The following is a 17,822-nucleotide window of genomic DNA, read 5'->3' as shown; positions in this document are numbered from 1 at the left end:
ATTAATCCTACATTTCTTGTAATATATGTTTCATTTTGAAGGTAGGAAGTAGTGTTCCATAAAGCAGTCCAAGAAAGAGTTAATATGTGGACATTACTCCACTGTGATTCCCGTCCTGGATCCAGAATGCTTTTGTTGTTAAGCAACTCAGTGACCCAGTCTCTAATAAAACAGAAAACAGGGCTGCTGATGTGGCTCAGTGGTTGAGTGCCCCTGAGTTCAATCCCTGGTAACTCCCCCCCCCCAAAAAAGAACATATGATACTTTGTATCTCTGGCATGTTTTGCCACCAAATGTCCTCCAGAGCCATCTATTTTGCTACAAATGATACAAATTTCATTCTTTTTGGCTGAATAATATCCCATTGTATATATATATATATATATACCACATTTCTTTATCCATCCAACAGTTGATGGACACATAGGCTGATCACTTACATTAGCTATAATGGACAGTGCCATGATAAACATGTACATGCATGTATCTGTTTGTATACTGATCTTGTTTCCTTTAGGTATGTGCTCAGATGTGGGATAGATGAGTCATATGGGAGATCTATTCCTAGTTTTTTTGAAGGACCTCCATAATGTTCTCTGCAAGGACTGTATTAATTTACATTCCCACCAAGGTGCTTTAGAGTTCTTTTTCCTCCACATTCTCACCAGCATTTGTTGTTGTTTTGTTTTTTAAATAGTCATTCTAGCCGGGATGAGATCATGTCTCATTGTAGTTTTGATCTGAATTTCCCTGAGAGTGATATTGAACATTATTTCACATAATTGATGGACACTTGTATTTCTTCTTTTGAGAAATGTCCATTCATTTGCCCATTATTAATTAAATTACTCATTTTTTGTTGTCATTATAAAGGCTTTTGAGTTCTTTATAACTAACCCTCTGTCATATGAGTAGTTGACATATAGTTGCTCTCATTCTGTGGTGAAGGTTGTCTCTTCATCATATTGATTATTGCCTTTGCTGTGCAGAAGCTTTTTTGCTTGATATAATTCCACTTGTCATTTTTTGCTTTTGTTTCCTTTGTTTTCAGGGTCCTATCCAGAAAATTGTTTCTTGTCCAATGCCTTGAAGTTTATCCCTTTATTTTCTTCTAGTAAATTCGGAGTCTTAGGTCTTACATTTGGAATATTTAACATTTAAATTATGTTTTGTCATTGTTATTGTGAGTGTATATGTATGTACAAGGTAGCCTGTTCTTAATAGAGTTATAATGATATAATATTGATTTCAGGAAACTTCTGCATATTCTGATTCAAACTGTATAAATTCTTCGATTTTGCTAGCCTTTTCTCTCCCATGGAAATAGCTGGGAAGATAGTGGAAAAAAGTCAGAGTTTACTTTTAATCTTCAGGCTAAATTTCAATTTACTTAGACAAATTAGGACATAGCTACTTAGAAAATGAATCAATGCCTTCAAGCATACTAACTCAAACTCACAACTCTGATAATTGCTCTACAAAATAAGTGTTTATTTTTGTGTTATTTATATTTATCTATATCACTTAAGTAATTTCCATTTATATTCAGCTGTGGTATTCATAAGCTACACAGCAAGACATTTTACTTGTAATTTGTTATTTAGTTGCTACTGTTGACGACTTTCTATATGTGTGTGCTAGGAAAGTTAGGGGTGGGAGGGCAGGCTTGTGGCAAGAAGGTGCTGTGGTATTATTAGTGGAGGTGAGTGATATAAAGTTGAACCTAAGCAGTGTTGGTAAGACTGCTAAAGAGGTTATGGATTCATAATGTATTTTGTCAGAATACATACTCTTTAGTCATCAGGATTTTTTTTTTTTAAATTCCCAAGTGATTCCAATGCACATGTTAGGCTGAGAAGTACTAATCACAGATTAAGGGTCTTTGCAAGAAGAAAATTTAGTTTGACTTCTATGTACCTTGCTTATTTATATGAAGATTAATGCTAAAGCAGGAAACATTTTATTTCAAGCGGAGCATGTTAGTCAGCTTTGCATCACTGTGACCAAAACACCTGACAAGAACAACTCAGAAGAGAAAAAACTATATTTTGGCTCCCAGTATCAGAAGTCTCAGTCCTTAGATGACTGACTCCATTGCATTGGGTCCAAATTGAGGCAGCACATCATTGTGGAAAGAGTGTCACAGAGGGAAGCTGCTCTCCTCACTGCAGCCAGAAAGCAGAGGGAGAGCTGAGGGAAGGGGCCACAGGAAATATGCACCTTTCCATAGCAAGACTTCAGTGACCCATCTCATCCAGCCATGCTCCACCTGCCTACAGTTGCCACCTAGTCTGTCTATTCAAGCTAGGATGGGCTAATTAAGTTATAACTCTCACAATCCAATCATTTCACCTAGAATTCCTGCAGTAGCACAGGAGCTTTGGGTGGGATACTTCATATCCGAACCATGACAGGGAGTATTGTGGCTCCTGGTCAGCTTTGTTTATGTGAAGTTCAATGTTTACAACACCTAAACATGCAGTAGCAAGGTTTGCCATTGAGGTGTACACTGTCATCATTGTAGATAATTGTACTTATGGATTTATCCTGGGGACGGCATGAAAACAGTAACACCTAGAGGCCAGCAGAAAAGGAGCTTGGGAAATACGGCTACAAAATGGTGGCTAGAGGAGGAGAAGCTAAGGAGGTGCAGGGTGAAGACCAGAGAGACATCAAAGAGGCAATGAAATAGACTTGCCCATGAGAAGTATTAGAAGTCAGGAGTAAACCAAAATCTAAGATTTATTACCCAATTTGAGGGTGTAGTTACTTTCTATTTGAGGAGTCTATTATTTAGAAGCACCAAACTCAAACTGCTCACAATCATCTCTTTCTATGGCTCTATTACCTGGCTATATTTTCAGGTATTTTGTTACTTTGATCATCTTGTTTGTATAAAGGGAGCTCTATTTGTGTGTGTGTGTTCACATGCTCATGCTCACAGGGTCAAAATGTTTGTTTTACATGATTGGCTTTGTGAGGGAGAAGTTCTACCCAAGTAATTCTATACACATAAACAATTCTAGAAGTGGGAAGGAAAAGAGCAAATGTGACTATTGTTAAGCATGAACAACATTTTCCCAATATTGTTACTTCCACTTCCTCTTGAATTAGGGAATTTTGTGGAATGAGTATGTGACAAACAAGCGTCTGTGGAAGGATCCTGTGGCCACATTTAACTGCTAGCCATTGCCCACTGAATTCCCTCCTTTCCTTGGAAGAAGTTCTTCTCCAAATGCTTGTTCTATACCAGTGTTTCTTAACATGGGTTGCATACAAGAGTAAAATCTCATGTTCAGGTTATATCAGTCAGATTTGCTTTAGCTATCTCAGTCCTCAATATTTTGAAATACTTTCCAGATGATACCAGTGTGCAAACCAAGGTTGACAATCACTATATCTCTATTCAGCATTGTTTCCATTAATCTGTATTTAACTGACAGCATGTTTTTGTTTTTCTGCTAATATTTCATTACTTAATACTGTAATAGTACTATGAACAGTTTTCTAGGAAAGCTCACCAAATGTAGATTCATGGATTGTATCAGTCAGTCCTGACTACTATAACAAAATACCATAGACTGGATGGCTTAAAAAACAAAGATTTATTTTTTCACACTTCTGGAAGTTTAAAACTAAGATAGGGGTTACATTATGGTTAGGGGCTGGTGAAGGCTCTCTTATTGACTTGCAGGTGGCTGCCTTCTTGCTGGCTCCTCATGTGATTTTTCTGCAGTGTGGGCATGAAGGGATAGGGAGAAAGAAAACTCATAGTGTCTCTTTTTATAAGGACACTAATTCTGTCAGTCAAGGACCCCACTGTCATGACCTTGTCAGAACCTAATTCTCCCCCCCCAAAGGCCTCTATCTCTAAACACCTTTATATTTGTAGTTAGAGCTTCCACATTTGGATGTGGAAGAAACATGATTCAGTCTACAAAAAGATAGCTGTGTAGTTCTCTGCCATCAGCACTTTTAAACCAGGAGAATTGAATTGGAATGAGCACAAACTCAATGTATTCCAGGAGTTGGCCTGGAGGTGAAACAATCTTTTGATTTTGTACATAATTTAGTGGTGATACTTATGTAAGTGTTCACTAAATTGAGACATTTGAACAAGATGCAAGTTTCACTGCCAAAAAAAATGTACCAGTTTTGACAGATAAGTAATAAATAAGTTTGAACAGAAGCAGACTCTTCCAAATGGCATTTAGTTTAGTTTAGTTTAGAGATGCTTAAACTTTGGGGTTAGCTTTTCTGTGTTTTGGTGAACTCAGGGGTGGAGCAGGTTGCTTAAGCAAGATATTTGGGGGCAGAGTTCATCCGGGCAGTGCTGTTGCATGTCTTCATTTTAATTTATGTTCTCCCTGGAGCCTGGTAGAGATGACATTATTATTTTCTTGCCGATAAGTCCACAATATCTTTAATAACTTCCTATGTGAATGCATTGGAAATTCATTCTATTCAGTTAAATCAAGGGATTGATTATACTGTGTTCTGTGCATGGTAACCAGAATGAAAAATTCCCATTTCTAATTATGAAGCTTAAGTGTTACAAGGTTTTGTCTATGTGGTTTTATACTTGTAATTATGGTGGCATTTGGATTTATCAGACTGTATAAGTATATTTATTAGGGAAGGAAGAGTAGGGTTACAGGATGAGCAAGGAGGGATTGTTTTCAGATCTTTTATTCCCATTCAGATTAGTAAAAGCCTATTGTGCATAGATTTATAAACAGTGTGACAAGTTTCCAGGAAGTGCAGAGAATATTCTTAAGATCACATATCTGGCAGGGTATTAAAAGTTAGACTACACAGAGAGTGTTATAAAGTTGAAAACTTGAGCATGGTAAGGAAATGTGTTGACAGGGACCAGATAGAGATATAAGCTAAGCTCAAGGGAGGGAAAAAAAGGTCTCTTGTTGTTCATCTATTCCCCCCCCACCACCAGGTATCCTGAGGCAGTGCTCACCATAGGTGTTCAGGAACTATGTAGTGAATGAATGACAGATTCCAGAAGGATCAAAAGATGACCCATGAGAAAACTAAATTAGATCAGTCATGGGAAGCTTCATAGAGGTCTTCAAGGTTGAAAACGGTAGTGAACACAAGGAAACATGTTTCAAAAGCAAAGTCCAAGTACAATATGAGGGGTAAACAATTCCCATGTGTTGATCAAGTAAGCATATGTTACAGAGCTCCTCCTCATCTGGTAGCTTCTTTAACGAGCATTTTAGAGGCTCTCTCTCTTCTTTCTCTTTCTCTTTTCTATCACTGGATATAAAGTGTATGATTATTTTTCCTAACTTCTGAGCAAATTTTGTTACCAGGTGAGTGAAAGAATCTTGAGTCTATGTAGTGATTTTACATTACCGAGTAGTTTTGAAGTCCTACCAAAGGAACCTATCTGTGCGATGTCCTGTTCAAGTGCCTCAAATGGGATTAATTACAGAATCTACTGGTTGGATCACAGAGAGGGCCTAGAGTGTGGAGAGGTGTTGTTGTTGTTAACCAGGTAACAATTTTTATTCCCCATTATACATAGACTTTTGTCACAATTAGTCACTTCACTTCACTTTGGCAAAGACTAGATAAATATCTCTGAGGCAAAATAACATGTCATTGAAGGTGCATTAGGCTGTTAACACAAAACATTGGTATCTAGTTAATTAGTTGTATGTAGTAAAGTAAATATCAATGAATCAAAGTAGTGGCTTTTTAATCAGAGATATCAGGCTGGAGAGTTAGATGTGGAAGATTGTCATCTCACAGAGTAAACCTACGAAGAGATTTTTTCAGAGAAACCCCAGTCTCCCATTGCTCTAGGTAGCCTATTAGCAGCCACGGCAGAGTGACCCAACGTGAGCCACAGGACATGAATCAGAAGAGGCAAAGCATGTTGGAGTCCGTCCAAAAGTAATTGTTTCCTTCCATTCAGTAGGAAAGTACAAAGCCAAAATGAGAAAGCTGAAAAAAATGCAGAAGTCTCTGTTTCTACAAAGAACTAGGTTTAATGAAGTCCCCCCCAAAAGTCATAAAATTTTAAGTCTTTAAACCAAACTTGAATAGCCTTCGTTAATTGGGGGGAAAAAAGAAAACAGAAAATACATACGATCATTCTTTATTATTTCTATGTCATTTTCATTTCGGTGTAATTACCTGTGGCCATATATACTATAATATTAAAAAGCTAAGGCAAAGGATTATTTCAGGCAAGGAATAAAATAATCATCCCACTCCATCTCTCTTACTTTGATTCATAGCTCCAATGTTTTAATTCTTGGAACATCACTGCAGCTTTGATGTTAAGGACATTGCTGGTAGAGGAAGAATGATTCTGCTGCCTTCCATCCTTCACAATTTTCTCCGGGCCTCACAGTCTAACTTTGCAAGCTTGCCACCTAGTGTTCGAATGTTCTCAACACCAAAATGTTTCCCTTCTTCAGAAGCGAAATAATAGAGGAAGGAATTCAGGACGTTAACATAAAAACAGTGTGTTCCAGGAAAGTGAATGGAATGAATAAATCGTCAACGAAATTCTAAAACAGATTTCCTGTTAAATATGTTCCTTTTTTTCTTTATTATATTCTTTCTTTATTGCATTTACTCATAAATATTTAATATAGTGTTTATATAGAAATATAAATTATATATAACACACTCAACATATTGAAATATATATGTACTTATTTTGTATTTTGATTTTATATTTTTCTCTCTCCCTTCTTATAACTTTAGCAACATTTTGTCATTGAATCTAGAGGCAAAACAGATCCCATCCAGTCATGACAGTAGGTTGAATTAGAGTGAAGTCAAAAAGTGGAAGTAGTTTATTGGAACATTTGATTGCACTGCCTCTCCTGCCTCAGGCTGCAATTTTGTTACTCCTGGTGACTGCTCTTTCAAGGCAGGCACTTTACTATATAGGAACAGAGACATAGAAGGTTTGGATACTCGTGAAATGGACAGCTTTACCAGTAAACAACAACATACATGAATTTTTTTTGTCTTACTACTGAAACTATTATAGGTCCATCTTTTTTAAAAAAATTAGAAATTATTTTTGGAAATTAATAAGCCTGAACCTAGATTTCAAGAGGTCCTTGAGATGTGATTTTTATTCACAAATCTTTAAGAGAACCTCTTTATTGATATTGCCTTACCATTGACAATTTTTTAAAATATACTTATTTGTTAGAAACATAAAGTTAATGTAACATGCCCCATTAGATCAAATCATCATTTTAATATCTTCAAAATCACTCATGGTATGCTTATTCTGACAGACTCTAACACCCACACAAAAAAACCTCAGTGCTTGTCCCCAGGTAGGTAAAGCTCTGTGGCTCATGAAGCTGCTCCCTGCCACTCTAACCATATCCACCCCCATTGGAGGCTCTGAATTTCCCAGTCTTTAACAGGTCTTTAAGGGCACAAGGCTGCCTCCCTCTTCAAACTGTTTCCCTTCCTTTCTTTAAGCAGTAATGCACTTCTCCGTCCTTCTGCTCTCGGTTCACTCTACTACACCCTTCCAATCTTTGTCCAAGCCTCATTTCCTCAGAGAAGCCCACCCTATGCCTGGTTAGTCCTCTATTGTTATTAAACAACATCCTATAGTTTTCCTTCTTACCACCCACTACAACTCTATAATTACATAGTATATTATCATTGGCTTAATATTTGCTGCCCCCCTAAATTATAAATTATAAGCAGGCTTGAAAAATACCTTTATTTGTTAATTCCTGAGACCCTAGCCACTGTGTTTTCTATAGTGTCCAACACAGAATAGATACGCAGTAAATACTTGATGAAATCAATCCATGAGTTCAAAATTGAGAACTGAGAGGCACATTGTCCTAGCTCATACATATGGCATCACCATTGGGACAAGAGAGTACTCCCTAGTGCTGCATCCCAGCTTCTATCCTAAAGGCAGAGCCTTCCAGGGTCTTACCCACTCCTGAAACTGGGAGTATGGTGTAAGCTTTTACTTCTTACAGAATCCCCTGATTTACTCACTACCACATTTCCTGCCTCACTTATTCAACCTGCTTCTTTCCCCCCCCCCCAAATAAATAACTCCCACTCAAAAACAGTTTGGTTCCCCTCTTTCCTGTTATCCATATTCATGGATTAACATGGAATGGGAATACAGAGAAGAATATATACATTCACATTCAGTAAATTATCCTGCCACTCTGGTGTTCTGCAGGGGATAAATATAAATTATATGAGTTATGTAAAGAATATGTTAAAATTGTAATTGTTTATTTTCAGAGGATTTCCTTTCTCTTTCTAGAGGGATCTAAGAATTCCCAACTCTTTTAGAATAGTAGACAAGCAATTATGCTGAGAGCCAACATCTTCATAATGAGTTGTGCTTAAAAAGTGTGTCATACTAAGCTTCAAGTATCTGGAACCAATCACCAATGTCTCCCTAAAATGAGTTCAACATTTTGAGAGATGAAGTCAGGATTCAGAAGTAATGAATTCTAACACAGAATACAAACATACACAAACATAAATTTGGTATTTGTTGTAAAGTGTATTATATTTTGTGGCCTGATATATTCTCATAGTTTTCCAAAGCTAACACTTTTGCTTGCCATCCAATATACACATATGAATCAGATATAACTTTCCCACGTTCATATATGAATACACAATGAGTGGAACTCCACATCATGTACAACTGCAAGAAAGGGATCCTAATTAGAATAAGTTATTCTATATATTGGTATAATATGCTGAAATTCACTCTACTGATATGTGTATCTAAAAAGAACAAATAAAAAATACACACCTAAGCAAAATGCTTGAACTTTCAACTATTTTCACACCACGTGAAGGAGTCTGAAAGTGTCTTGTCACTCTCTCTTTCCCACCCTTGGTGGCGTCTAATAGACATTACAAAAGTGTGTGCTCCCTGGAAACTGGATTGACTAATTCAGTTGCAAACTTAGATAGAATTGGGACTCCTTGGCATATATTTCACACTAATAATAATAATAATAAACTAAATGATATAAAGTTACCCCCTAAAATACCTTTCAACTTCTGTCTCCATAGCAACACGGACGTGCACACGGTGGCCTCACTCCTTAAACTGTATCTTCGAGAACTTCCAGAACCAGTTATTCCATATGCTAAGTATGAAGATTTCTTGTCATGTGCCAAGCTGCTCAGCAAGGAAGAGGAAGCGGTAAGTTGATGCATTTGTTTTTAATAAGCTTTGGCATGCAGGTTTTGTCTGTGATTTTACTATTTAATTTGCAATTTTCCTCTTGTCCTATTCTTGGACATTTCCCCCATTCTCTTCATCACACACATTTAGACCTTCTATGCACAACTCAAGTCCCATTTCTGTTCCCTGTCTGATCAGAAAGAAGAATGTGGCTGAATGAATGAAATCAGTGCTTTATGGCACTTGGCTCCCCTAAAGGGTTGATTCATGGTCCTACATTAGGTCACATCTTCCAAGAAGAACACGGGCACCTTGTTTCATAACCTCCTTTGTTGAGTACCTCCAAAGTATCTCAAATAATGGCCTATAAACCAAATCCTACTTCCTGCCTATTTTTGTTAAAAACAGCTTTATTGAGATGTAATTACCGTACTATAAATCAATGGTTTAAACTTTATAATTCAGTACTTATATATTCTCAGAGTTGTGCAACCAGCACTAAAATTCAATTTTAGAATATTTACAAAATTTCTATTTCCCTAAAACAAATCTCAGAGCCTCTGTGAATTCCCCTTTCCCCAGCTCTTGGCAAATACTAATCTAATTTCTTCCCCTACAGGTATGCCTCTGCTGGACATTTTATATAAACAAGATCATTCAATATGTTGTTTTCTGTGACTAGGCTTTTTCGTCTTTTTCAAAGTTCATTCACATTGTACCATTTATCAGTATTTCATTTTTAAAATTTCCAAACAGTATTCTATTTCTTATTCATTCATCAGTTTTTAAATTTCCATTATTTGACTATTAGCAATAATGCTACTATGAACATTTATGTGCCAAGGTTTGCATGGAAATATGTTTTCATTTCATTTGGATATATACCTTAAAGATAGAATTGCTGGTCCATATGTAGCTCTATTTTTTTCCAAAAAGAGTGTGAATTTTTAATTACCATCAGGCATGTGTGCAGATTCCAATCTCTTTACATCTCTGTCATCACTTACTATTATCTGTCTTTTTGACCATAGACATTCTAATACATGTCAGGAGTGTATCATTGAGGTTTGAATGGCGTTTTCCTGATGGCTAATGATGCTAAATATTTTTTCATGGTGTTTATTGGCTATTTATATACTTTCTTTGGAAAAAAATATCTATTCAGATTAGTTTCCTATTTTTAATTGCATTACAACCATCCCAGTCTCTCAGGTGATTGATTCCAGGCCTCCTTGCAGATACCTAAATCCATGAATGTTCAAGTCCTTTACATAAAATGGTGTAGTGTTTGCATATAACCTAGGCATAGCTTCCTGTGTACTTTAAATCATCTCTAAATTATTTGTAGTACATAGTACAAAGTAAATGCTGTGCTAATAGTTGTTATTCTGTGTTGTTTAGGGAACAGTGATAAGAAAAATGTCAGTACTGTTCAGTACAGATACATTTTTTTCCTAACATTTTTAATCTGCAGTTGGTTGAATCCATGAATATGGAGGACCAACTGTATTTGTCTTATTTTTGAGTTGTAAGAATTTATATAGTTAAATCATGTTCCTTATCAGATATATGATTTGCTAATATTTCTCCCATTTAAATTATTATCTCTTCATTTTCCTGATGATGTCCTTTAAAGCATAAAACCTTTTTCATTTTGATGAAGTATTTCATGTATTTTATTTATTTTTATTTGGTCATTTGTGCTTTTTGTGTCATGTCTAAGAAGCCTGTGTTTAAGAAAAAGTCATATTTACTCCTCTATGGTCTTCTAAGAATTTTGTAACTTCAACTCTTACACTGAGATCTTTGTTCCATTTTGAGCTCATGTTATGATGCAGGGAAAGGAGCCAACTTTATTCTTCTGCATGTGGATATCCAATAGTCTCAGCACCATTTTTTTGAAGACTCTTCTTTCTTCCATTGAACTCTCTTGCCATAATTGTCAAAAACTGCTGCCTGTTTTTACAAATGCAATTTTATTTTTGTTGTTGTTGTTTCATAATATCAACTGTGGCTGTTTTTGTATAATAACAGAATACTCAGGTAGTTATAACAGAGACCATGTGTCCTGTAAAGCCTAAAATACTTACTAACTGACCCTTTACAGGAAGAAGAAATCAGATTGCATTATCAATTGGCTTTTCTAGGGCCATTTACATTTTAGAGGAAGTTCTACATGAGAACAGAATAAATTAATCCCTTGTGAACTTTCCAGGAAGATCAGGCTTTCCAACTCTCTTTGTGTCGCAACTAATGATATACTGTAGGCATGACCAATCCAGAGAGATTGAATAGTCAGTAGGCATGTGTTTATCAACCTTCTCGGCATGGTGAAAATGGGAAGGACCTTCACTACAACAATGCTATTTTTTGTTTTCAACTAATGAGTTGAAAACTCATCAGTCATTGTAAACAACTGTTAAAAATGTTAAAAGAGCTTCACTTAAGTCTGTTTCTCTACAAATAATACATAACACTGGGGATATGTTCTGAGAAACATCTTTAATATGTTTCATCATTGTGTAAATACCTTAACATGTACATATACAAACTAAGATGCCCATACCATCATTAGATGGATGATATAATCTTTTGGACCACCTTCCTATATGTAGTCATGATTGATTGGCACATTATTGTACTATATTGACTGCAGTTATGGGAAATATTTTAAATACTTATACATTTCTGAAAATATTTCTAAAATATTCCCCATAACAGTGGAACATCTTCAGGAAAGACTCTTTCACTGATAATAGGTGCTGAAATAAAGAACAATATTGCTATTTTCTACTTACTTTAATAACAAGACCAATACATAGATGACATTAATTCTCTTCTTCTTTGTACTCAGGGTGTTAAGGAATTAGCAAAGCAGGTGAAGAGTTTGCCAGTGGTGAATTACAACCTTCTCAAGTATATTTGCAGGTAAGAACCCTCATAAAGACAAAACTAAACAAAATAAGACTATATTTAGCCTGTCCATAACTATACTCAACAATGAATAAAACCCCTTAACTGCTCTAAGCTCCTATGTTAATCTCTGAAAAATTAGAAGGTTTGATAAGGCTACCTCCAAAGTTTCTCTGAGTACTGCAGTTGCTTACTTTTGTAATTTGGAAATCTCTCTTGCCTCCACATATTAAAGATAAACATTGCTTTGAACTTCCGTCCAAGTTGTTTGTGCCGTGTAGGGAATGGCATTGTAGGAAAAGGAGCAGGGATCCTGGCCTGAGGTGGATCTGCGTGGGAATGAAGGTCCCCATCAGTGACTACCCCTATGTCTTTATGCAGTGTTCTTATCCTTTCTGAGTTCCAAGGTCTTAATAGAGTTTGAAGGGAGTCTGGGTCGGAGGGCCTGGCGCGACAGCAGCTAGTCAGGTGCCTGGGAGACCCCAGCCCTGCTGTCTGGGCCGGGGGGCGGGGGGCAGTACTCAGGGGGCGACCGTCGCTCCCCCCACCTGAAGCGCTCCGGCTGAGTTTGAGGTGTTGCGACACGGGCGACTTCAGCTACTCACACACGCCGCTCCCACTCCAGCCGCGACTTCGGCCCCCATTCTGGCTGGGGCCGCAGCTGCTCCCGACGTGCTAGTGGCGACGGCGGCGGTGGCCGCGGGCACCAAACCAGGGCCATCGCTCCAGCCTCAGCTCACTTCCCCTTTGGCAGTGGCCTAAAATATTTCTTAACCACATTGAGTGCTTAAGAACTTTATGATAATAAAGGTACAATATGGAATGTAAAAAAAAAAAAAAAAAGACACAGGTTGGCAGATTGGATTAAAAAGCAGGACCCAACATTATGCTGTCTCCAAGAGACTCAACTTACAGGCAAAGACATCCACAGACTGAAGGTAAAAGGATGAAAAAGACATACCATTCAAACTGTACTCATGAACAATCAGGGGCAGCTCTTCTCATATCAGATAATGTGGACATTAAGACATAATAAATCAGAAGAGAAAAAGAAGGTCACTTCATGCTGCTTAAGGGAGCATATCAAAAACATAATGATTGTAAATATTAGTCCCCCAAACAAAAGAGCATCTACATACATCCAACAAACAAAATTTTTAATTTAAAAAATGAAATCAATATTATATATCAACAAAACACTAATACTAGGTGATTTTAACACACCTTTATCATCACTGTATAGATCCTTCAAACATAAACTAAATAAGGATTTTACAGAATTAAAAAATAAAATTTATAAGTGGAACTAATAGTCATCCATGAAATATTTCATCAATCAATGACTTGTTTCACTTTCTTATTCTTAACATCAAGTGGAAAATTTTCTAAAATAGACCATGTTTTAGGTCATAAAGCAAATCTTTGCAAAATAGAGACAATACCTTGCATTCTATCAGATCATAAAGGAATGAAGTTAGAAATCAATGATAATATTTTTTTAAAAAATCCACTTTAACACCAGGAGATTAAATACTACACATTTGAATGATGAATGCACAGTAGAAGAAATCAGAAGAGAAATTTAAAAAAATTACAAGTAAATGAGAATAGTAATACAACATATCAAAATCTCTAAGTTCATAGCATTGAGCTCATATAGTATAATAATAGAAAGATACCAAATAAATAATCGAACATTACATCTCAAGGTCATAGAAAAACAAGAACAAATACACCAATACCAAAATCAGAAGAAGATAGGAAATAATTAAAACCAGAGCAGAAATCAATGAAATTGAGAATATAAAAAAAAAAGATCGGAGAGATCAACATAAGAAAGAATTGGTTTTTTGAAAGGATAAACAAGATTGATAAACACTAACAAAAAGAAAGAAGGCAAAAAAAAAATTCAGGATGAAAAAGGAAAAATCACCACAGAATCTATTTTGAAAATTTATATCCCAATAAGCTAGAAAATCTTGACAATGTTGACAAAAACATTAAAAAGTGCATCAAGATCAAGTGGGTATTATCTCAGAGACGTAAGTTTGGCTCAACATACAGAAATTGATAAATGTAATTTGCTATAAAAATAGACTTAAGGACAAGAATCACATGATAATATCAATAGTTGCAGATAAACCATTTGACAAAGTACAGCACCCATTTATTTTGAAAAACTACAGACAGAAGAAATTTAACTGAACAATAAAATGCTATATATGACAAACCCAATGCCAACATTGTACTGAATGGAGTAAAACTGAAATCACTTCCTCTAAAAACAGAAACAAGGCAAGTATGCCCACTTTCACAAGTCCTTTTCAAAATAGTCCTTGAAATTCTAGCCAGAGCACTCAGGCAAGAGAAGGAATCTGTAGAAATGCAAATGTGAAAAGAAGAATTCAAATTATCTCTGTATGCTGATGATATGATACTACTATATTTAGAAGACTCAAATAACTCCAGCAGGAGACTTTGAGAACTCAGAAGTGAATTCAGTAATGTAACAGGATACAATATCAACACTTGTAAATCAATCGTATTCCTATACTCTAATGATGAATCAACTAAAAAATAAATTAGAAAGACTATTCTATTCACAATAGTCTCAAAAATACTTGGAAATAAATCTAACAAAAGTGTTGAAGGATCTCTACAATAAGAAATATAGAACTCTTAAGAAAATAGCTGGGTTCGGTGGTGCATGCCTGTAATCCCGGTGGCTTGGGAGGCTGAGGCAGGAGGATTGTGAGTTCAAAGCCAGTCTCAGCAAAAGTGAGGCAGTAAGCAACTCAGTAAGACCCTGTCTTTAAATAAAATACAAAATAGGGCTGGGGATGTGGCTAAGTTCTTGAGTTCCCCTGAGTTCAATCCCTGGTACCACCCTCCCCCCTCAAAAAATAAAGAAAATAATTGAGGAAGACCTTAGAAGATGGAAAAATCTCTCATATTCTTATATAGGCAGAATTAATATTATCAAAATGGCATTCTACCAGAAGCATGTACAGATTCAATGCAAATCCCATCAAAATTCCAATGACAATCTTCACAGAACTATAAGAAGCACTTATAATATTTATTTGGAAAAATAAAAGACCCAGAATAGCCAAAGCAATCCTAGGCTAGAAGAGCAGAGCAGGAGGCATCACAATACCAGATCTCAAATTATAGTACAAAGCTATTGTAACAAAAACAGCTAGCACCAAAACAGATATGAAGGCCACAGAATAGAATAGAAGACAAAGAGACAAACCCACACAATACAATTATCTTATACTAGACAAAGGTACCAAAAACATATGTTGGAGAAAAGATAGCCTTTTTAACCAATGGTCCTGGAAAAACTGGAAATCTATATGAAATAGAATAAAATTTAACTCCAACCTCTCACCCTGCAAACATGTCAACTCAAACTGAATTGGAGACCTAGGAATTAGACCAGAAACCCTGCACCTGCTAAAAGGAAATGTAGGCCCAACACCAGGAGTCTGGTCCCAGTGCAGTGATGGTGGCTGCGGCATCACTGGTGGCCCTGTGGGGACTCCAGTGGCTTCAGTGTGGAGCTCTGTTAGCGGTGATGGTGACAGCTTGGGACAGCAGGCCTCAGAGTCAGAGGGTGACTGGAGGCTGTGATGGCCTCTGCAGTGGCTCCTCCAGGCAACTGGTATTGCTCCTTGTAGGGCCTGCCTGCCCACAAAGCAGGGCGCAGGAGGCGGTGGTAGCCAGACACCTGCTGAGGACCTTATGCTGCCCATTCCAGCAATGCCTGGCATTGGCCTGGAGCCCACCAGGCTGCTCACCTAATCCTTGAGTTCACCCTGCCCCTCCCTGAGTTGCAGCCTCTGAGGGATGAGTAGGCCTGCCGCCAGCTGGGGCAGCCTTTGGAGAAGGCACCCACCCTCCCCAGCTACATCTCCCCTGGGCTGGGGTAGCAGAGTGCAGAGGTGGGAGGTGGGGGGGCCTAGAAAATCCTCACCCTCCAAGTGCATCCCTGGGCTGGGACAAGGTGGAGGGCACAGGTGGCAGTGGGAGTCTAAGGGCAACGAGTTCTCTGTCTTGGTCTTCTGCCACCCCCAGCCACAGAAATGCACTTTGGGGGTGAAGATGTCCTAGGACCTCTGCTTTCTGCACCCACAGTCCACCCAGGAAGTGGCTGGGGATGGTGAGGTTCTCTCTCAAGACCGCCCCAACCTAGCAGACAACCTAGTTCCTCAGTAGAGAGGCTATATCAGGCGATGGGGTGAGCAGACACACAGTGGGCTCATGGACAGAGGGAGACATGGCAGCTGTGGCAAGCATAGGGTCCAGGGCAGCTGCCTGGGTACCACCGCCTCCCGCATTCTTCTTCCTGAGCAGGCCAGTCGACCATGCACAAGACCAGGGCCTGGAGCCTCCACCACAGAGGACATCCCAGCTACTGGTTACCTTATCACTCTGACACCCACTATCCCATGCCCTTGCTGCCATGCCAGCCTGGAACTCTTCGCTGCAGCCAACCAGACTCCCCACATGGCCACTGGATGCCACTTTCACTGTCCTGCAGCTGGACCCCAGTTACTTCTGCAGGATGAAGATGCTCACTGCTGGACACTGCCTGTTGTTGCTGCCCCTGCTTCTGAACTCTTATGGTGCCACCACCATTGTGCAGCACTCAAACTTCCAAACTCCAGATGGACTCCAACAATGCCCACCAAGGCCCCAATGTCATCGTACTTTACACCACACCTGGTGCCCGACTCCTCTACTGAGGATGGACCCCTGATGCAGCTGCATGTTGCTCCTGCACCTGCCAGACCCTGGAGCTCCGCCCTGCTGCCACCAGACTTTAACATGGATACTAGACAGTGACACTCAGTACTGGTGCCCACTTCATTGCAACTGCCAGAGTTTGTTCCATTATGTTTTTGCCAAGAAGCCCCTCTCCATAAAGAAAACGTGCAAGGCAAAAAAACAAGTGCTGATGGAGAAGCTCTTGCAAGTTATCTAGAAGGTCTTGCTAAGCTATTCGATGAAGATGTGTTGTGCTTGAGGTATTGGTGTCTGAAGTTCAGTTATGGCAGTGGTGGCAAAGGCAACTGAGGAGTCTGTAGGTGGCAACGTCAAGCCAGGCATCCAGAGAGTTGCATTCTCATCCTCTGGCAGTGGCAGGAGTCTGGTCCCAGTGCAGTGATGGTGGCTGCGGCATCACTGGTGGCCCTGTGGGGACTCCAGTGGCTTCAGTGTGGAGCTCTGTTAGCGGTGATGGTGACAGCTTGGGACAGCAGGCCTCAGAGTCAGAGGGTGACTGGAGGCTGTGATGGCCTCTGCAGTGGCTCCTCCAGGCAACTGGTATTGCTCCTTGTAGGGCCTGCCTGCCCACAAAGCAGGGCGCAGGAGGCGGTGGTAGCCAGACACCTGCTGAGGACCTTATGCTGCCCATTCCAGCAATGCCTGGCATTGGCCTGGAGCCCACCAGGCTGCTCACCTAATCCTTGAGTTCACCCTGCCCCTCCCTGAGTTGCAGCCTCTGAGGGATGAGTAGGCCTGCTGCCAGCTGGGGCAGCCTTTGGAGAAGGCACCCACCCTCCCCAGCTACATCTCCCCTGGGCTGGGGTAGCAGAGTGCAGAGGTGGGAGGTGGGGGGGCCTAGAAAATCCTCACCCTCCAAGTGCATCCCTGGGCTGGGACAAGGTGGAGGGCACAGGTGGCAGTGGGAGTCTAAGGGCAACGAGTTCTCTGTCTT

The 17,822-nt window shown here is 39.0% G+C and overlaps 1 protein-coding gene across 1 annotated transcript in view; it reads left to right on the top strand.

The window, feature by feature from the left end:
• LOC144257294 (rho GTPase-activating protein 24-like) overlaps positions 1–17,822 on the top strand; it is a 57,827-nt gene that overhangs the window by 36,457 nt on the left and 3,548 nt on the right. The window contains exons 3-4 of the mRNA XM_077803509.1: positions 9,070–9,202; positions 12,039–12,112. Of these exons, the coding sequence (XP_077659635.1) occupies positions 9,070–9,202; positions 12,039–12,112 (207 nt within the window). The remainder of the gene's footprint in view (positions 1–9,069; positions 9,203–12,038; positions 12,113–17,822) is intronic.

This window comes from Urocitellus parryii, chromosome 10 (assembly GCF_045843805.1).
Source record: "Urocitellus parryii isolate mUroPar1 chromosome 10, mUroPar1.hap1, whole genome shotgun sequence".
In the NCBI taxonomy this organism is placed as follows: domain Eukaryota; kingdom Metazoa; phylum Chordata; class Mammalia; order Rodentia; family Sciuridae; genus Urocitellus; species Urocitellus parryii.
This window is presented reverse-complemented; position numbering and strand designations above follow the sequence as displayed.